General features: G+C 36.5%; 1 protein-coding gene across 5 annotated transcripts in view; it reads right to left on the bottom strand.

The window, feature by feature from the left end:
• The window catches only part of Pex23 (tectonin beta-propeller repeat-containing peroxin 23), a 57240-nt gene that overhangs the window by 5712 nt on the left and 28162 nt on the right, over positions 1–23366 (bottom strand). For 3 of the 5 annotated variants that reach the window (XM_087346868.1, XM_087346870.1, XM_087346872.1), the window contains exons 9-20: positions 23010–23141; positions 21152–21311; positions 20904–21069; positions 18488–18591; positions 17890–18032; positions 16731–16947; positions 16334–16453; positions 11907–12057; positions 10125–10324; positions 6523–6738; positions 4792–4893; positions 1394–1529 (exon numbers count right to left, since the gene is read on the bottom strand). In XM_087346868.1, coding sequence (XP_087202994.1) covers positions 1394–1529; positions 4792–4893; positions 6523–6738; positions 10125–10324; positions 11907–12057; positions 16334–16453; positions 16731–16947; positions 17890–18032; positions 18488–18591; positions 20904–21069; positions 21152–21311; positions 23010–23141 — 1847 coding nt within the window. The remainder of the gene's footprint in view (positions 1–1393; positions 1530–4791; positions 4894–6522; positions 6739–10124; positions 10325–11906; positions 12058–16333; positions 16454–16730; positions 16948–17889; positions 18033–18487; positions 18592–20903; positions 21070–21151; positions 21312–23009; positions 23142–23366) is intronic. The other 2 variants (XM_087346869.1, XM_087346871.1) reach the window with 1 other exon arrangement.

Genomic DNA, 23366 nt, shown 5'->3' with positions numbered 1-23366 from the left:
AAGTCAGAGAGACTTGTCAACAAAGTATTCTATTGTATAAAGTGAAGCTTTCACGGCAACAGAAGTTGATGAAAGACTCTTGGACTACAAACCGCGTCAGGTGGCTAAAACGTTGGCAGAAGATATGGTTTATTCACCCTTCAGCCACCTGATGTAGCTTGTAGCCTGAGAGTCTTTCATCAAAGTATTCTATTGACTGTTACTGATACTGACTAAAATCAGACCCAGAATTTTATGACCTGCTATCTTTGAAAGTATTATCTTTATTTTGTTGATCACAAACTGGCATCACAGAACTTTGTAAGATTCTTCCCTGACCCATAGACGTTATTAGTAACTCATAACTCATGTGTGTGTGTGTGCATTGCAGAACAATGCTGTGCTGGCAAACAAAGGGAAAAAGGTTCCTGGGAGTTGGAAACTGTAAGCAAAGTGGCAGTAAGACTGCTCTGAATGGTGATGAATATATTATGATACTTGTACTGTTCTGATGTGAGGCATATGCACATTTTGCTTGACTGATCACACACACACAAACAATTTTAAATTTATGGGGAAAGTATTTGAAATGGGAATTATGATTTGGGGGCCATACGCCATATTTAGAATGATCAAGAAGCATTACTTTCTTGTTCCATTGATGAGACTGATTTGATGTTGCAAACTAAAACATTTCATTCTTGTACTTGGGTTTTTACAATGAGCCGGTGTAGCTCAGTCAGTATAGTGACTAGCTAAGGGCTGGATGACCGGGGTTCGATCCCCGATGGGGGCAGAGGATTTTTCCTCTAGCCTCTGCGTCCAGACTGGCTCTGGAGCCCACCCAGCCTCCTGTTCAATGGGTACCGGGGTCCTTTCCTGGGGGTAAAGCGCGGCCGGGGCGTGATGCTGACCACCTCACCCCCATCTAGTGTCGAGGTCAAGAAAGAGTAGGAGCTATACCTCCACTCGCCCCAAGCGCCTGCATGGCATGTAGTGGGACAGCTTTAGTTTCCTTTTTACTTGGGTTTTTACAGCTGGAGTGCATGTATAAGCAGCTTTAAAGAAGGAACTGCATGGAGTGTTGCGTATTAACCAACGTTTTGCAGTCACCATCTTCAAGATGAAAGTGTAGTTTGTCAAGTCTTGGAAATTTTATGCAGGGTAGGCTATAGGTGGTGAGTTAGATTTTGGTTAATACTCAGCATTCGATATGGTTCACACCTGACAGCTGAAGTTATACAGTGAGCTCCAGCTGCAAAAACCAAAGGAAAAGGAATTACGTATCTTGTCATTTTCATAAAATATGAATGATATTCTTCATTTCCCTGCTGTATCAGAAGGAACCATTTAGGTTATGAGTCTGGTAACTGTGTTAAAATAAAATGGTTGCTGCTACTGTGGCTGCACTTACCAATATGATTTGATGTTGTAATTCCAAATCTCCAGTATGCAGAGCCATTCCTGCCAACAGCCCACACCTGCTTGTCTGCTCCACAGCTGATACTGGCCAGTGTGTGATCACTTGGTACATGTTCCCATGATGTTCCCTGAACAAGGTCCATTTCATTGTAATCTTTTGGGTACCGTGCTGCATTAAGTTGAGAAATTTTTCCTTTAATCTGTCCATCTGCCATGGAAATCTTTACAAATAACTTTAAATAACCTAGCTCTTTAGGCTAGAAGCTTCAGTTTTGGCAGATGGAAATTCTATATACACCACATGTCAGTTAGAGTGAGTCTTGGTTGCATGTTTGTTAGAAGGAAAAATATTAGAGAGAGAGAGAGAGAAATAGACATTTCTGCGAAAAACAGACTTGGTGAACAGACATAAAGCAAGTACAGGAAGTGTCTCACTACAGAATTATCTATTCAGAAAACATCAGCAAGCACTGTTATTTGTCTTACAGAAAAGAAGTAAACTGCATGATTTTGCTTTATAAAAAGAAACAGATATAAGTACTTAATCCTATAAGAAAACAAAGCTGTGACAAAATTAAACATTCAAAGAGAAAATTACTAATGTAACTGCACAGAATGTGGTCCTAGTAAGCAACAAACTAACTTCATGGAGAAGATTCCTTCTTGAGAAGCTACAGTAGGCTCAGCTAGCCAAGAAATTTCCCACCTGTGTTCACATGACCTTGTCACTGATCCCTGTTCTGTCAGATGATTCCATTAGACACCCTCTGGCCCTAAATCCCTAATATACATTTTGATGTTATCCTCCAATTTACACATTGGTCTTTCAAGTGGACTCTTTCCTTCCAGCTTTTCCAACAAAAATTTTGTGCACTACATGCCCCAACCATCTCATCCTCCTTGAATCTACCACTCTAATAATATTTGGTGATGACTGCAAATTCTCCAGCCTCCTGATTCTTCCTTCCTCTTAGGTCCAAATATTATTCTCAGCAAACATCCTTAATCTTTGTCCTTCCTTTAACATGACACATCCAAGTTTCACACAAAACAAAACAAGTAAAATTACAGTAGTAACATCAGCAGTAGTAGTAGTAGTAGAAGAAGAAGTAATAGTAGTGTGTTTATAAATGCATCAGCTGCTATGGCTATTCTACTAGTTACACCCCATGTACAATAAAAGGTTAATGTAAAACACTTATAAAATGTGGAAGAGGTCAGTGGCTTGTAAAAGGGCTATAATGTGGGTTAAGATATCAGGGTTCTCATTCAGCATATCACTAATGGTGCATGGCAGGCAAAAGCTCTCACATCTAACAGTATATGAGGTGTGATAAGTTCCTGGAAATGTACACCATTGATCCGTCCATCAGAAGCCCATGTGCAAAACTGACTGTGCTCCATATAGTATGAAAACATCTCTGTACAATGTACAGATCCTAGGGAAGGTGTCTGGAGGGGTACGCACCTTGGGAAGGTTACAGAAGCGAGTATCACAGTAGTGGCCTGACTATGTATAGTAATGTGAGAAATTTGAAACAGATGATGGGAGGTATGGCAATACAGAATGCATCCATGAGCTCCTAGTACCTAATGCACGCAGGATTGCTTGTCTTGGAAATGAGCAAAAACTTTCCTTGTAGAGGGGGTGGAATACTATTCCACAGGAGGGGCATTTCATAACAGTGCTCAGATTTGTGGAATAACTAAATGCTAAAATTTATTAGAAACTAGCAAGCAGAGGTTCCTCTGACTCTGTGTACAGACTTTTCACATTGCTAATTTTAAATTTCCCTGTACAAGGACATATTGCAGAACTGTGGATAGGACTGATAACAGATAAAATTCTCTTGGATGCAGAGGCAGAGATAAAGGGTCTGTAGTCAAGCCATGAATGAATGAAACCAATAAAGCCTAAGCAATTCTGTTCTACTTGCTTCCTGAGAGGCTCCAGTTAAAATATGTACAATGTTCACTGATCAATGACACTTTGCCTGGACTAGCTGTACATATGATGCCCATGTGAGCCAGCTGTCCAAAATCAGTCCTAAAAATTTAACAGTCTTCGAAAATGGCAGGAGGTTGTTTTCTAATTAAAAATTTAAAAAATCCTGGGATATGAGAATATTCCCATGAGCTCACAAAAATGGAAACACATAGTCTACATGATGTAAAATTTAAAACCACTCTCCTGACTCCAATGTGACAGCTGTTTGATGGTTAGCTGGAGTTATCATTCAATGGTTGGAAGGATTTAAAATTGTAAATAGATAAGTTGTTTACATATAAGGAGCACATAACAGGGTGATGAACCTCATAAATGTCATCGATGGCAGTGGCAGATGGTAACACTTAGGACTGACCCCTGGGGGATTTCACTCTCATGTGTGCAAGAAGGGGACAGGATAGTACCAAGCTGGACTGAAGATCTTCTATTAGACATGAACTTGGATAAAAATAATTGGGAAATTAATTGTCAGTGATCACAGTCCCTGTCCCTCAAAACTGTGTTATTCCTACAGGAAGAAACTCTCCAATATACACTGTCTTGATATGGCACACATTTCTGGTACATAACCCTGATATTTGAGAAACCTGCCCCTGTAGAGATATAATACAGGACCCAGCTATCATTTGGCATGCAGCTGATGGAGGGTTTCCTAGATCAAGGCCAACACAGTACCACATCACAATGACAGACATTTCGTTAAGAGAAGAAATATAGACTGTAAACAGAAAGTGCAGTGTTTAAGAAAAAGGAGTGTGAATTGTGCAATGCTAGACTGTGTTCTGAAGACTACCACACTAAACTGAATTTCTGAAAGCTGATGAGCACTACAGTGCATTTCTCCTTATGTCAATGAAAATCCACATCAGTGGTAAGTTAGCTTAATTTCACATATATGTATTAAATACAGTTTCCTACAATTTTTACCAGTTCTGAACTATATCATGTAATTTTGACAGGAGATATTAAATTTGAGTTAGAAATTTGCACTTATCATCTTTAGTATTTTAAATATCTTCTGTCTGCAGGGAACAGAGTCCCTCAAATGTCTGATATCAATGATAGGTTAAAAGGGCTCTTGTGAATATGGTAATAAACCTCTCAGGTTCCACAAATAGTATAACATTTCTTGAACAGCTACCACTTAAAATTTCACATTATTTACAATTTCTCTTAGACTGGCTGTGAACCATCATTCAGTCATATTCTATACTGACAGCATCAAGCAGCACAGAATGGAAGAAAATGGCTTAGCGGAATAAGGTACTATCCTAATACAACCTGAGGAATTACGAACATCAATGAAAATCTTTGGTCAGGATGCCCAGATACTGATCATGACTTCATATCTGTTGCCCACTCAATGCGTGGCTGATACTTACTGATGGACATGAACTCGAAACTCCCCTCCTATACACTACATCACCATTGGCTGCAACTGCCCACACATCAACCAAACTGTCTATGTCATCTTTGTTGCTCACCTGTCAATGAAAATCACACGCAGCAAATGCATTAATTTATTCATTCAGAACCAGAGTTCTATACACATACACTGAGCATGGACTTGAACACTGTAAGATGGATTCTAAAACCCCCAGCAAGCTGTGTTATGACCTTCCCTGGTTTCTGGTCACCTTAGACAAATCTGGAATCCAGTTCAGATGAGGGAACTCCCATGGGGCTGTTTCTGTTACTTGTGACAGTTGGGTTACCATAAGATGATGGGACATACAGTATAGCATATGTTCTTAACCGCCACCAGGGCCTTTCCAAAGTTTTATCTGTGAGCAGAAACATCTGTAAACAGAAGTGACTGGAGACTGAACCCAAGACCCCAAGTCCCCAGTATCAGAGGCTTGTTACTTACACTGTGAAAATGGTCACATGACTCAGAATGCAACCCTTGATGTACATCACTGACAAATCAAACTGACTACTGAAACTCTAAGGATGTAAGGGAATGAAGGCATCATTTAAACACAACTTTCTACCAAAATGATAAGAAGCGTGGTCATTAAATCAATGTCACTGTCCTGTTCATAATAGTAAAGCACAACTTTATTCCATGTATTCTTTAAGGACTGTAAACTAATCCGTAGGTGGTGATGTAAAGAGGGAACCTTCTCAGAATGAAACAAAAACACCAAAGTGTGAAAAAACAGGAAGCTATTATGTATTCAGGGTGAATATCTCAAGAATGGAGGCATAATGGGCCTTAGAAAACACAGACTGACTTGAAATAAGTGAAAAACAATGTAATACTGCTTCAGATGTGACATATTTATAATTTACCATGAGAAAATCGGGTGTTTCTTATGACTTTGGAGTAGTAGGAAAAGCACTGAATATTTCAGGAAATTTAAATTTGAGTACAGTGGAGAATGAAAACCCCAAGAACTCTCTGGATTCAGTGGCATCTGCATATTATTTTTGGGAAATAAAATGGTGATCCTTGGAACAAATGTATAAAGTATTTAGTAAATGATTGCAAATAAAATCCAATGTACTCTTTACTAATCACCCTGTGTGTCAATATCTTCCACCTCTCCATGAAGACAATTACAATTATCTAATTATTCATGTGTCAACTGATTACAGGTACCTTAGGAACCAGCCTTGAGATCTCTGAAATCTGAACAGTCACACCATACATACACACTTTCTTATGCAGCTCTCCCAGTCCCCCTAAATATATTTTCTTACATTCAGTCACTGTTATTTTACAGCTAAAAAATGCAAGACAATCACTTAAGCGAAGTGGCCAACCATACTCCTACTGGCTGCACCCCAAATTTACACCATAAATACAACTCACAACAAACCCATACAAAATGCTATCCAGGATTGTAAGAAGATAATAAAGTATTTCATACAGTTTATTCTACATCACACTGATCAACATCAACAATAGAGAATCACTTATCATAACTAGAACCCTGAATTGTAAACACTGATGCATAAATAGTACACCACTCTCAAATACAACCAAATTGTCAAATAAAAGATGTTGGGACAGAAGTCTGAGCAGAATTTTAAACATCTATAACTTATCACATGTCTATGTAGACAGCATTAATTTTTCCACCAAGCAACATATGCTACTAATTTACTGATACCTGAAGTGAAATATCCACTAGTTTAGTATTCCCCAGCTCTTGCCAAGGTCCACTGGTGGAAAGCTGTGCCTTCCTCACCCAACGCCGCCTTCTCACATAATCTGTGAAGTGCTTCTGACCATGGTACGTGGCTGGAAAGTCAATGGCATACTGCCAACCCTCCTTATCCACACCACCTGGTGTATGGTAGTCAATGCTCCAGTCTGACACCTTCAAAATAGACAGCAAACTTAGACTGTAAAGTATATTTCCACAAAATAGAAAAGAAAGAGTTAAAGTGGGGTAATCAAAAAAAGTCTTGAGTAATCAGGTGATTCTTCAATTTTATTTGTACATCCCTGTGTGACACATTAACTGCTTTTCTACACAGACCAAGTGGAGAACAAAACACGACCTCACTTTTATTTTTCCTGTTCATAGAAATCAGCGTCTTGTCCTTTCAACCACTGGTTCTATGTAGTTATGACATTTAAATCTGTGGACTCCCAGATATTGCTTCTTCTCTTTAAAGAAGTGAATCACTCAGTCTTTCCACATACAATGCAGAAAAATAGTTTACCTGGGATACAATGACATTGTAGTAGCCATATGAAAGATACAGTGAATAACTTCAAGATATGATATGCCTTGAGAAATTCCTTTCTGACAGCCCCTTGTAGAATCAAGGTAACTTAATGCCAGTTCACAGCTCTACAGTCTAAGTCTGTAAGCTCCATTGTGGCATACTTGCTGCTACTAGCTCACTGGCATTTCAATCTAAATATCCAAGTCAATGTCTGCATAGTTGGCTATTTCATCACCAGAGTGTAGGACAAAGTCATAATATAAAAACAGCTAACCATTCTTTTGAGATCATGACAAAGTTCAAATACCTAGAGATGACAGCAAAAAAATTGCATTCACAACAAAATTAAGAGCAGATTAAATTTTGAAAACGCTTTAAACATGAAGTTCAGAATATTAATATTTTTCAGCTACAATCTAGAAATTTTTTGTTTTATATGGGTTGAAATTGGGTCCAATGTATTCAGGGAAGAATATGGACTGATGGTGTTTAACCTTTCACATTTAAATTCTTGCAGTCTATGCACACATAGAGATTTATATGGAATTTAAACCTCAAAGTACTGAATGTTACAAAATACAGTGTATTTATTGCATTTTATAAGCTAAAAACTCTACCATTGACAGCGAACACATTTACCTGCACATGAAGTTTCATAATCAGTCTCTATATATACACCTACTTTATATTGTTCAGTATTTTTTACTTTTTTCCATGTTTTAATTGATTATTCTTAAAATTGAATCCCATAATGTAAGTTTAAGATGTCTTGGATGTCTTGGAGTTGAATATACTTGGCTTAGAACTGCTACAGGCAGGTTTGTTTGGTCTACCAAACCTCACAGTGAAATTAATACAACCTTTCTCAGTTCTTAAGTGGCTGTCTTCTGGGTTGTAGCACTGTGTAGTCTAGTAGAAATTCACCAACATTTCAGAGGTCCTCACTGCCTCCATCATCAGGGCAATGGCGATGGCTATGATATGGCAGCAGAATTCATACTATATGGGCAATCTTGTGCTTTCAGAGCCTGGACCAACTGAAGCTTGTATGGTTTCGTAAGTAAATGCTTCAGATGGATATTGGAGATGGTTGTTTGAAGTAGCTGCAATTCATGACTAACTTGGCACACTGACTTTTGTCAGTTGCACTGAAAGCAAATCTGAGTATGATCTACAATTGCATCACAGAGGGCTGACCAGGATTCTTGCCTTTGTAAGTGCACTCTTTCTGCTCGAATTTCTTGTACCAGGCATAAATGGATACTCTGCTGGGTAGTTTCATGTAATATTGTGTGCGAAATGCGTGTTGCACAGCTGTTACACAATCTTTCTTTGCTAATTGCAGAACACACTCTGTTGTGGAGTAGCCATTTTCTAAAATAGTGGCATCTAGCAGAGCCATGCAATAACAAAAACAACAACAATCACTCGGGTCATTTTAAACAAAACTTTTGAGTTTCTTTCTATTGACTGGAGTACACTGCATATGTTTTCTGCATATCTTTTGTGCTCAATGTGTACAATAAATTCCACAGTGAATTTATTAACAATAAATTACACAGTGAATTTATTAACAATAAATTACAATTCTGTGCTTTCTCATATGTTAATTTCTTTTATACACAGTGAGTCAGAAGTATGTTTACAAACTTTCTGTGTGTGTTTCAGGATCAAAAATAAGAAAAGATGTCCCTATGAACATGGGCTAGCAAATGTTTCATTTTCGAAATAACAGCCAAAAATAAGTTTCAATGAACGACTTTATGTCAAAGTGAATCCAGCTTCCAGCAAAGATTTTCAATTAACGTTTGGCAGAAATTGTTGGCATCATGCTTATTGGTCCACACATGCTTCCATCGCGTCTAAGAGGACCTTCATATCGGCGATTCTGAAGAAGACACTTGCCACGTCTCCTTGAAGATGCATCAATAAATACAAGAAGACAAATGTGGTTTAAGCACGATGAAGCCTCAGCACACTTCTCCTGTCGTGCCAGAGATCATCTCAATGAACAGTACCCTCAGCGATGGATTGGGCGTGGTGGCCCAGTAGCATTACCACCGAGGTCACCGGACCTGACTCCACTGGACTTTTATCTGTGGGGTCACTTGAAGTCCATCGTTTATGCAACACCCGTAAAGAATGAAGACAACCTATGGGAACGTTGCAGAATGCATGACAGATGATTCGAGGAAACCCTGGTGTGTACAAACAAATCCATGAGTCTTGTGTACGTTGTGTTCGCGCATGTGTGGAGAATGGAGGAACAACCTTTGAGCATCTGTTATAAAGAAACATCCCTGTCCTTATACTTGGCAATAAAGGCATACATTTAAACTTATTTTGGCTATTATTTTAAAAAAGAAGCAGTTGTGACCACATGTTCATAGGAACATTTTTTCTTATATTGGATCCAGGAACACGCACACAAAGTTTGTAAACATACTTTTGACTCACCTGTATATATTCGTGAAGCTGAAAAATGCAAGACTCAGTGTCTGGTGTTGATGGTTTAAAGGTATGCTAGTGCAATGCATTGTCAGCTCTACCACACTTTAATCCACAATGTATGGCTAACAGAAGTTAAGCAGTGTGTATGCTTCTATGCTTCTGTTGTACCTAATCTACCCTATCTCGTCTAATATTTTACTTCATCTCTCAATCTGGGATGAAGACCGACAGTTTATACCTCAAAAATTTTAGACAATAAAAAATACCACCACATGATGTTTTCTGCCATGACACAGAAAGCAACTGCTATTTTCTTCCACCCAGCTATACAGTTTCCTTCAGATGTGGGCATATATGAGATGGTAATACAAAAATGAACATTGCAAAATTGGGGTTGACACAGAGGATAATATCTCTACTGAGTACATGGCAGTAAATGTGTTTGTTATTCTCCCATCCACATCTAAACCTCTGAAGCAGTCTTATCCACTGTGGTCTTTTTACTAACATCCACCCACACATGCTGTGTCCTACTAATCTCATTCTTTGTGTGCTTTCCTAACTCATCAACATCTCTTACCCACTGCCAATGCATGGAGAGAAGCTTCGTCTTTTCCCTTGTGCGCTTGTGTCTACCAGTCACGTCACTCCACATGTACCTGTCTGTGGGCAAACCATGGGACGTGTAACCAGTCAGGGGGTTCCACCGCTGGTTTTCATATACATAGTAACTGTGGGTATCTGTCATGGGGTTGATACCAGAGCTGCTGGTCTCTAGTCCTGTACAAACAACACAAACAGATACTCTGTTAGGCTACAATACAAAACAATCTCTAGCAATGGTCAAAACTCCTGCTTTGTATCTTGACAGGGAATTACGATAGCCTCCACAAATTCTTATGAAAAATATTGGGATAGTACCCTAAAATTTGCCATAATATATTAAATCCAGATGCTGTTTAATGTAGTGTTCACAGTCAACCTTCCACTTAACACTACATATATTTTGCAGTTGAGAAAGCATTGTTAAATAAAAAATCAAACACAGACCAAGACTGTGATAAATCAACAACTGCTCAAGCCTCTCAAGACACTTCAGGAGCAGTGACAAGTGAATATGGAGCATACATGGAATGATGATTGGCAGATAGAAATAAAAGTGCTCTGAAAAGAGGTTAAATTCTGTTCAAAAGAGTACATGAAAAGGTATCTGTTCGTCATCAGAATATGCCTGAAGGAAATATGTTTACACAGTATTATATCTGAGCATATGTTGTAGTTTTAATAATACAAATGAAGTATAATGTCCGTCTTGACACAAGAAGAAGATGCACAACCTTCACAAGTTGAGTGACTTATTTCATTTCACACTGCTGAGCTATGTATTTCAAACTCATTTATCTTCTGGCCCCTAAATTGTTACACAACATACACTATTACATAGAATGATAAAGTCAGTTATATGTTTTGTTTGGACTTGTATTATGGTTAAAATATTAAAATGTGCCCTGAGCTTCGTCTTGTATCCTCTTGGATCAAAGTCCTATGGTGTAGTTGTGTTATGTGCATTCTGATGTACATACACTACATTTCATTGTTCTATTGGGGGGGGGGGGGGGTTACTTTATCACTGGCTTCTCTGTGAAGTATCTTTCAGATATGAACTTGATCTGCAACAATTGTGAAGTTATTTTTTTTATTCTTTGTACTTATTATGTGTGTTGACTGCAGATTGTAAGTGGACTGTTAAGGCATTGTGATGTACATTGTTTATGAAAAGTAAGTAGGTGGAGTAACTAAACAATACAAGAAAGATGGAGTTACAGCTACCTACAGGTATTTCACTGAGATGTTTGTTTTGTTCATATGGACAATATACATTATATTTTTCATAACTGTCCAAACATTTACCTTTTCTAGCTACTTGTATGATTTTCATCCTACCTACAAAGTCATGTGTCTACAATATGCATGGTGTATCTAGAAGATACCCTGTTGTTGCATATTGCTCATGTACTTCCTTTGTATATACATAATCTGGAACAATGAAGTGCTGTGTATGTAAATCAGAATGCACACAACACAGCTACAACATACGACTGAGATCCAGAACATAAAAGACAAAGCTCAGAGCACATTTTAATATTTTAACCATAATACAAGTCTGAACAAAACATATAACTGACTATATCATTCTATGTAATAGTGTATGTTGTGTAACAATTTAGGGGCCAGAAGATAAATGAGTTTGAAATACATAGCTCAGCAGTGTGAAATGAAATAAGTCACTCAACTTGTGTAGGCTCGTGTCAAGACGGACAACATTATACTTCATTCTTGTGTTTACACAGATTTATCTCACCTTTTAAAAACGATCCACCCCAACCACCAGTGTAGACCCACGCTGTGTTATCATAACCAATACCCCAAGTTACACCTGCAGAACATGTTTCCACTTTTCTCAGGTGACCACCCATCTGTCTCCAGAACATATCAGGAGGTGGAATAATAACCTGTAAAAATACTGCCTCACTTAGAGTCAAATCACATCCTTATCCAGAACAGCAGTAAGTAGCATGCCTGTATTGTACTTTAGAAGTACCTACTACAAATCTTGGAAGGGGAGTTGGGTAATCTGACTGAGGTTATTAGGTTATTGTGTTCTAGGAGATGTTAGTAATGGGCCCAGTCCTTTCCAATTTAATCTAAACATCCTTGCAGTTCGTACGCCAGTAACATCAGTAAGCAAGCTAAATATAAATGCGTACCTATAAGAAATCACAATTCCTAAATCTTTTTCTAGCAAAGAGACAATGAATTAGGCAAAATAATGGTATTCATGAGGGCAAATTCACAAAAATATAAAAATGTTCAACATTTCAGGAGTTAAATTAAACAGAATAATAAAAATGGATGGATGGTCAGTTGATGGATTAAAGGCATGTCAGCATCTTTGGCTACATGCACCTCCGTAAAATCTGATAAAAGAATACACTCTTCCTCACCAGCAAGATTCATCATTTTCCCACATGAATCATATACAAAAATGCAACAATAATGAGTAAACCAAACTGTACAGAGACCTTTCATTTAAAGTGGTATTAAAAATGCAAAGGAACAAGGTAAAATTCATTCATATCCCACCAGGCTGGTATGATAAAGTGCAATAAAAACTATAAACCAGACAAAAATAACAACAGAACTAACTGTGCTGTGAAGATGGAATGTAACATGGTTTTCGTTATAACATTGGGATTCAACTGGAACATGTGGAACAGAAAGGACTGTATATCAAATCTAAAACTTCTTGACGATGGTGAAGAGTCAATTGAATAAAATTTTTGGATATTATCCATCGTCTAGTAAATATAAAACGTAAAACGACGTTTCGGAGATGGGACTCTATCTCCGTCTTCAGGTTCCTACACAGTTGGGCCCACTAGATAGAGCTAATCCCTACCTCCAAAAATTTTATTCAATAGAAAGGACTGTGTTTAAAAAGTATGATAAATCCTGAGGCAGATGGAATGGAAGGAACAGATGGTTTTACTGGTCCTTTCAACCTGCTATGAGCATACAAGAGCATGATGAAGGAAGGCATCCACATCACTGCCTAGAGCTAAATCTGATATTAGGGGCCAGTGCAAATCAGCTGCGTCAGCAGCCTGGTTACCAAGCAGACCTGTACGGACAAGTAGCAAGCAAAATGTAACAGACCTCCTTGCCGTATGGGGATAGAAAACCTGAAACAGTCTTCATGGCTATGGAAAGGCCTGAATGGTCTGGAAAGTAACCACTGAGACTCCGCAAGGCACTCAGAAAGTCTGTGCAGAGGAAATGGCATTTCTAGTGCTAATGTTGAATGAACAAATCAGATCACAACAAGGCATGCAGTATGACATTATAAACACTTAAAACTGTGAAGGCAATAGAAAAATACCTACATGTTAATCCTGGAATAAAGACCCATACAGTCAGGACAGACTAATGTGTGTTTTGGGTAAGCAAAAAGTAGTTGCAAAACACCAGTTGTAAGGACAGATCTTATTCCTCTCACATGTCTGATGAATCACAGATTACAAGTTAACAGATGATTTGATATAAAGGAATTCAAGACACTGTTGTTTAATCAGGTTCTTCAGCTACTCAATATTTGTTTATACCATTTGTTTGTGGAAAACAAATATTGATAAATCTTAAGAAGATGGAACAATTGTACAGCCACAAGTTGGGAAGCTGTTATCTGTGTCATCAGCTCATATCATTATCACAGAGAAGACTCCCACACTATGAGAGTTTCTCCAAATTCCATACAGAAACTCTCAAGATGGCCTGTATGGAAAGCACCTCTGGCAAGTTAAATTCCTGTATTGTGTACATAGTGTATAATAAACAATTTGGACTGACACAAAAGATGCCATAGTCTATCTTAGATGAGACTTGGGAATGGTTAAGTCAAAGCATCACAATCTGGTCTCCACGACCCCATTAAGAGCTTTTTCCTGTAAACCTACAGATGAAGGCACTCTCCACATAACTGATAATCATTATTAAGAAAGTTACAACACATGGTCCAATATATCTCGGAAACATGTAGAAAGCATAAAATGCTTATCTTATTAATACATATATTTATTTTTCCAGTCTATACACAAAACTTGTTTTAAAATAATGTTGTTAAAATTATTTATAACATTTACAATATAAATTGTGGCGCTTTTCTGTGTCGTATAATATTACATTTATCACAGCGCTTTTGATTTCGACGACATGTTTCGATGTTTACCACATCATCATCAACAACAACATTATTTTAAAACAAGTTTTGTGTATAGACTGGAAAAATAAATATATGTATTGATATAACACAAACATGACGCAATTAAGATATAAATTATCTTATTAAGTTTCACAAATATTGACAGAAACAGTAATACTGACTGATTTATCATTAAAAGTTAAAATTCAGTCTTGGAGTATAAATCATTCCACTAAGAATTCCCAATATTAATTTTCATCAGAATCTGTTAGTAGAATATAAACATTCATGTCATAATCTACATATGAAATTACATGTAATGTCCAGTCTCCATGATCATTTACATTACAATAGGTACAGTACCACTCTTCTTTGGCCTAACATTTAACAAAATAAAAAATAAATATGGCAGCCACAATCGGTCAAAATAGTTTGGCTGTATAGATTATGTGCCTGCAGTCAAGCTTCATTCACAGTTTCAAGTATGGTATACACGCAGCAATGGGCTGGTCTTATCTGTTTTCACTAGGACAAAAGGGAGAATTTGTTTTATAATACAGGCTAAAAGAAACATGTGAAGACCTCATACAGGGCAAATGAATGAATAAAGCATGCTGTTATGGAGAGGAAAGGCTACTGATGACATTTAGTAAGTGCCATTAGATCTCTATACCAAAATACTACAATCATTTTAGATATGGAAGGAAGATATTCAAAAGACATTAAATTAACCAGGGAGTATGTTTGGGTTGTTGTCTGTCTCCAAACTTATTTAACATCTACTTAAATGATGTCATCTGAGACTGGAAGGTGAGAAGTAACCCAGGGATATGGTTAAAGGAAACAGTTGCCCTGAATACATTACTGTTTGCAGATGACCAAATTATAGTTCAAGAAAGCGAAGATAAACTGTAAAGATTTCTATATCATTTAAATAATATATGCAAAACAACAATTTCAAGATCTCAACAAATAAAACTAAAACAATGGCTTTTAAAAGCAAATATCGAATTCAAACAAAAATTGTAATAGGAGATAAAACGCTTGACACAGGACAACCATTTTAAATATCTAGGTTATGACATAACATTCCTGGAGGAAACAGACATAGATAATAAGTTTCCAAAATTCCAAAATATGTGTGGCACTATCAGGCGAACACTCAAAGGGAAAACTCGGAAAGATACACAAATAAAGTTTTATCAAGTGATGGCTTTTCCTGCACTACTATATGGAAGTGAATATTGAGCAATGAGGAAAAAAATTACAAACATCGAAAATGTGATTTTTAAGATCTGTGAAGAGATGTACAAGATCGGACAAAATCAGGAATGAAGATATATGAAAATTATGAGTACTTTCAGTCAATGACAGGATAAGAAGACACAAACAAGGTTGGCTAGAACACATAGAAAGGATGGAAGAAGGGCGAATACCAAAACAGGTCCTTTGGTATAGACCCAAAGGAAGAAGACATCCTGGAAGACCATGCCATAGGTGGATTTCATAGAAGCCGGAACAGGCAAATTCCAGAAATGTAATAAACAGTATTTGCAACAAAAATAAGGAAAGATTAAATATGTTTTAGAAATGATTTCCTTAAAAATCATGAATTGAGTAGCTGATGAGATATCAGAGTTTTACTATATCACTGCAAACAATATGCAGGCATTTAAAAACCAGTACCACATATGGTTTCACAGCTAACATTAAAATGACCATATTCAGCAGAGAACTTCCTACTTCAACATAAATTTCTGAAACAGAATCTGACTACAACCCTTTAGCAATGTGAGGCTGTCAAATGGAAAGATCATAAACGCTGAATCAATAAGAACATGGAACAAGATAAACACCTCAGTCAGGATAGTTATTAAGTCAGCCAACATTCAAACTAGATACCTCATAAACACATGTTACGAGTATTATAGCTACACCAAACCAATCAGTTACAGAAATACTTTGTTATGTTATTATACGCACAAAAAGTTTTCAGAATCTATCAATAATTCAAATAATGAATTACTTACCATTTTGGATTGATAGATAACTTTATTTAGTGAGACACCACCATTTATTCCAACATGGGTAATGTTGTGTGGTTTCTGACGATGCACATAGTAAGTGTATAAGTTTCCATCCACACAAATCTGGAAATAATAACATCTGTTATACTACAAACTGAATATAAGTACAATAATTTAGAAAGAAGTTACACATTTTTACAATAATTTGAAAGAGGATTGAAAATACAGATGCACAATCATCAGTGTGGGTGTTCCATGTGCTCCAGTTAAATTTTGATATGAAGATGGATGTCTTTTGGGATGTTCACCATGTGTAGTCTAGTAAAAACTGGCTAATATGTCACCACAAATTTTCACATATTCCTCAAAAAGACAACCCCTGATACAGTATATTACATACCTTGAAACAATCATCCTGACAGTAAATATCAATGGTGAACTCTGTTCCTTGCTTGAAAACCATCTCTCCTTCCTTCTCCTCTGTTCCCCATTCACCACACAACATAGAATTTCTAACAATTACTGCCTCCATGAAACGTGGGTTGAAATGCAACATAATATCTGTCTCATTTTTGTGTCGCTGAGAAATAGATGGACACTGCAAATTGATGGAAAACCTACAAATAAAGCACACAATTACAATTCACTTAATTTTACAACTGTCTCAGAAACTGACACATTTTTTAGTGGGATTTGAGGTTTTCATGGTGATGAGTATGAAGATGGCAGTCTTCTGGTTTGTAGGCCACATAGTTTGGTAGAAGTACTCATCATCTTGATCATGGAGGTAGCAAGGACCTCTAAATGTTGGTAAACTTCTACCAGATTGTGTGGCATTACAACCCTGAAGACAGCCATCTACCATACTTTTTCTCTGTATATACACAATTTTACTCTGTTATTTATTAAAACCATATACATCAAGCTTGAAACAAACATTATAGTTTACAGAAGGATGATTAAACTAAAGCATTGCCTTAAATGCAGCAGTTTTAATTGATATGTTCCTCAACTTAAGAGAAGAAACATTTTATATGGCAGGTTACAGTGTTAAAACTTATCCTTTCAAGTCTGAAACACACATCTCTTATTGAAAGACATGCACCCCCATGTAAACAAGCAGATAATAACTCACTGCACCAGTCCAGTGGTTAATAATCTGCTTCATATTCACAAGGTACTTAGTTTATATCTGCTCACGAGACTGGCTATTCCAACTGAGTTTCTAGTCTATCCTTCTAGGCATTTTTCTAAAATAATCTGTGACCGTTTCCTTCCATATTCTTTCAAGTTCATCATTTGCAATCTTCCTAGCATTCGAGACTACACAACTGATAAAGCTGAAAAAGTGTTGTTAAATAACCCAGGAACAAATAAATCACTGAATAAACTGAAAACAAACTTCTCACTGTTCCATGTCAGCTTTACATGTGTTGCACCCTACACAGTCTTTGTTTAAGAGAAGTTTAACAAGAGCTTTCAATAATTTTCCAGTATATTTTGATATGAGAGCAGTTTTCAATGATATTGTATTATGTATTCAGCCATAGTTGCCTTACCGATTGCAGTCATCAGTCACGCAACCCTGTACTGTTAATATGGTCCCTGGTGGAAATCCATTATGAAGGTGAGCGTCATATGGTGTTTCTTTTCCTGCAACATCCAACTCCTGTGTGTACATTTCACCACTTAATTGGCTTACCTATAAAACAACAAAAGTCTTACTTACATTAGTGCTTAATGCCTTATTTCATTGAAATGCATGATACCTCATTCCATTTAGTTTCATTAAAATGCTGAAGAGGGATATGACAAAACGTCAACAGCTGAGGAGCAAGTAATTGCAAGACACTACAGATTCACTTAGATGAGGTAAAAGAAACTCATGAAATCCTATAATACAGACAATGAAACTCTAACCCAGACTTAAACTAAGTCACATGCACTACTGGTATGCTAATAACTTTTTCAGATTTGGAACGCAAGATATGCAAGTATCATTTGGGTGGATTTATTAGCATTTTTACTACTTTTAAATTTAGCGATTCTTTTTAATAAATCCAGTGTCAAGTTCTACTAACACTTAACTGTTCACCTGGCAATTTCAAGAACTTGATAAAACCAACAACTTTCTGGTGGAGTGTAGGTGTGTCTCACCTCGAGAACAGCAGGATCAAATACAAACACATCCCCTAGTCCAGTTGTGATCCAGATAGCACCAGGACTTGGTGACCCATGTACACCAAACATCTGGCAACACACTGACAAATGGAAGTTCATTACATTACACCCTAACATAATACCAGTATAACTGAAATATTTTTCACCCCCTATGCAAATACTATATATTCTTATAAAAAATTCTATAATTACAAATACTGGTATAAAAAATTTCAGTGCAATAGAATAAAATCCCATCTCCATTCAAAAATAGTTATTCACTTTAACAATTTTTTAAAGAATTATTTAGAATGTGTTATCCTTTCCTGAGGAAACCCTGTATCAGCAACATAAATAGCAATTCAGAATTAAAAAATACTACTCTTTTCTATCAAATAGTTTGTTTAATGTGTACTAGATATCACAAGGACATAAATCTCTACATATGCTGTAGTCTATATGTCAGCTAAGACAGAAACACTCTAATAACATTTGCTTGAAGCAAGCGGTGTAAAAATCTTTCAAATCTGTAATTTCCCTAAGATGCAATACAGTGCAGAAGAAGCAACTAGTGTTGAATATATTGTATCAGTTTTGGAGTGTGTGGGAGAAAATCTTTCAGAAGTAGAATCTAGTGAGAGTAATAAAGAATATTGTGGTATCAGTGATGCATCATCAGAGAGTGAACAAAGTGGCAGTTGTCAGCAGGTTGTAAAATGTGAAGTAACAAATTACAATCTGGCTTCTGGGTGTCTGTCATTGGCATGATGGTTGCTTGTACAACGACAGCATAATAACCTTTTACATACACAAATAAGGGTAATGTTAAATATGGGATTATATGGCTTACCAGTAACCTACTGTAATGCAGAGCCAGCCTTGATGCATGGCAAATAAAGGATAATTTACATAATCATGTAACACCATTCTAGTTTATGTTGTAATAGTGGGATGAATAATTGTTTTAACACTTTCAAATACTGTTACAAACACACAATGTGCCAATTATCAACAAAAAAATTAATTTTTACAAAAACAATAAATCTTGCACTATTAGTTCGGTTTCATGGCCTTTCATTATTATGAATATAAGTTGTCAGTTCACAAAAGGTTCCTACACTGACATTTTACATAATTCAAAAGTAATAAACAGTACCTTCAGATATGAATATGAAAAAGTATTCAAAACTGTTATTCATTCAGTGTTCATCAACAAAAATTGAGGACAATATTTTAAATGTCACTAATTCATTACTACCTTAGCCTATAAATTGGCCTCACTTCACACTCTACTCTCATTTACAACTGCAAACAATAACAAAAGAATGTAACCAGAGTAGAATCACACAACCTGCACACATGCCCAAAAAGCTACATTGCATTTATCGAGCTAACTGCCATTATTTTATTTGACATTTCATATTACACATAAAATACAAAATACAACTATAATAATGCTTTGATTTTAAGTTGACAAGTTTTGGCCTGTATTGGCCATCACCAGGTATATCAACAGTTTTTTTTTTGCAAAATATATTTGTTTTTTGAAGGTATACAGTAATATTAAAGTCATTATATATAACTAATTCCACACAATGTGATAGTATTTCAAATATAAATATATTCAAATAATAACAATTCTAAAAATTCATTGTGCCTTCATAGTCAACTTAGTACAGTTAAAATAACTAAATATAACTTCAACAATATGAGAGTTATACAGCTACAAATCTGTACATCATGATAGCGAGTTCTGCCCAGGACGCCATGTTTTTTTATTTATAATGATGCTGTCACAGATCAGATTATACAGCATCACATGATAAGATGATCAGTGAATAATTAACAGCAGAAGATGTGGAAGGAAGTGGTAATGGCCTAATGTTTTGTTACTATCTCAGCATTTGCCTGGATGAACTGAGGAAAAACATAAAAAACATAAATCATTTCAGCCAGTCTCTGGGCTGAAATTTGAACATCCCAAATAAAAAGAATTGCTAACCACAAGACCACAACATTCCAATATAAAGTCAAACAGCGTACTTAAATGTTGTACAGAACTTCTTTGTAGTTATGACAATAAGCATCTTTGCATTACTGTTCTACTACGCAATAATAGAGACCATATAAGGTGCTGTATAACTGAATTATGTAAATGAGCTTTGCCCACATATCAAACATTCAAGAAACACAATTTGCACAAATGAAAAATTTAGCACTTCAAATTTATTAAATACAGCTTCATAGCACTACATGAATGTGAAATATAATTGAATAGGTATCATGCTCAGTACAAAATTAATGTTCTTACAGTAAAAGCTTACTTTCCATGATGGTGGTAAAGATTACATGCAGTAACTCAAGCAGCAAATGAAGGCTTCACAAAAATACGTTTTTACGTAACACGTCTTACCTGACGTGAGGTTTGCCATCCAATCTTCCATGTCAGTCTCACCAATGAATTGCAGTTTAATAGGGGAAAAATCCTTTGTTAATTTAGGAGTATGAATGGCAATACGAGGCTTGGAAGGTTCACTACAGCAAACAACACATGTGATCTCTGACAAGCTGAACTGCATCTGGCAAGAAATCCAACAACACAATCAATTGTGACAGTTTTATGATCTGGTACACTGTATTAATAACACACCCTATGCTTACCTTCGTATGTTTCTTATCAAGACTCAGTACTGAAAGTGTACCTGAGTCCAATCTGCCTCTGTCACTGCCCACCCACTCCAATTCTAGCATACAATCCTCAAACTGATGGTTTGAATTTTTAAGTTGGCACCAAGCCTTCCCTGATTTTACCCACGATGACCTGGAAAAAGGAAACAGCCTGTTACAGTTTCAGATTGAAATGTATCCAGCTGTTGTGATGGCAGGCAGTAGCTGATCAGAATTTAAGACAAGCTTCAAGTAATGGAAGAGTTGTTTATCTCAGTGTATTAATTCCCAAGGGGAGTACTTAATTCAAATTTTGATCACTAGAATGAATCCTTATTTATAAATACCTCATATAAGGTGCAAATACATTTACAATAGAGTACATCCTCGGTTTAATGAATTCAGATTTAATGCACACCATCTGGTATTGCCAATCTTTTCTGGATGAGGCATTAATGGACATTTTCAGTTTTAACGGACAAAGTCCATTATATCTGAAAAAGTCTTCTAATGACCATTGATCTTTTCTTTTTCACTTATTTATCTCTCTAACTGCAGTGTTTTAATTAATCTTATGTCATTGTAGGTGTCCAGTTCATATTACTAATCTGCTTAATGGTGTTTCTAATGGAAATTATGGCCAAAAGGAAGTATTACCGGCATCATAAGAACAACTCTGCAATTTAATGCACAATCAGCATTCCCCGATTCCCCCCCAACAACAATCAATCTGTCAAACAGAGGGTTTAATCTATATTATTTTATTTATGGTTTTATATTTGTCTCAACTGACATTTACCACTTTCAGGTAAAAGTAACAGTTACAATTTCTAGCAATGCATTGCATAATTATTATGCATAAAGCATAATTTGCTATTTTAAACCAAACTGTTGGGAAGTCTGAAAAACATGTAGGCCTACATAGTAGGATTTGAGGATTTCACGCTGGTGAGTCTCAAGATGGCTGTCTTCTGGGTTGTTGCGCCATGTAGTCTGGTATAATTTTACCGACATTTCAGAAGTCCTTGCTGCCTCCATCATCAGGCGATGAGTAAGCCGCATGTTCCATCAATAAACCAATCAACCAATAAGCTAATGGCGGAGTCCTGCGCAAACGTGAGACATCATCCCTTGATAGGGAATACCACTTCTACGTACAAAATGCATTGCTGGAAATGGTAAACTGTGCCTTACAACTGAAATGGGGTGTGCTTATGATAATGGGGTTTTGTCATGGAAGAAAGCCTTGACTATTCAAACTAGGGTTTGTGACGCTGATGGGAGGTTATCCTGTCAGGCAACTTGCCCATTGTGAAAAGGATTTTGGTTGGACGGTTCTCTCACATTTCAACCCAGAAGGGGCGGGTTAGCTTTGGCTGATGGCCTCTGCAACTTGCGGGGGGGGGATCACTTCAGCTGAAGGCCTCGACCACTTCCAAGCATAAAATCCCATCATTCAGCTGTCCCTCTGAAGTCTAAACACAGAGTGAGAGTGCAATCTGATGCAAGCAGATAGGTAATATTCAGCAGCAATGAGAGGGGGAAAGAAGGGAAAATAAAATAAAAAATATTAAAAAATGTTCTAGTAGGAGAAAAACAAAGAAATAAATTACAAAATTGTAAAATTAAAACTTTACAGTTCTTACTAACCTCACATAGTTCAAAGGAAAGTGCTTCCCAGAACCTCATTCCCACTGAAGTAAGCTAATGACTAAAAGCAAATTACCAGTACCACAACTTTAAAAAAGATATCAATAACAGATAAAAACACTTAAAATCATCCTAAGAAAACTGAAAGGTGTAGTATAAAATATTAGTTCCTAATACCCTTACATTAAAACATGTGACTCACATTTCAATTGCTTTCTCATACTTTTCGAAGCTTGATCTCTCTTCTGGTAACCGTTTCTTCAATTCTTGTAAAATTTTTACCCGCCAAGGCTTGAACAATTCCACTTCAGGCACCACATGGGCCTCAATAAACCTAAAAAAATTAAAAAAACTTTATAGCTATCAGCTATTTACAAATTATTAAACAAAAGATCTAATTACAAATAGGCCAATTTATGTTGCAGTTACGGGTATAACTGAATAAAATTCATGTTGAATATTAAACACTGCATAGCAGCTAACAATCTGTACATCTTACACCATAATGTTTGAACGATTAAATTACAATGTGAGAAACAAAACATTGCACAAAATTCTA

The sequence above is a fragment of the Zootermopsis nevadensis genome, unplaced genomic scaffold, assembly GCF_977971745.1.
Source record: "Zootermopsis nevadensis isolate Lab colony 2312 unplaced genomic scaffold, Znev_1.0 Znev_ptg000011l, whole genome shotgun sequence".
Classification (NCBI taxonomy): Eukaryota; Metazoa; Arthropoda; class Insecta; order Blattodea; family Termopsidae; genus Zootermopsis; species Zootermopsis nevadensis.
The sequence above is the reverse complement of the archived record's forward strand: the minus strand, read 5'-3'. Positions and strand labels throughout refer to the sequence as shown.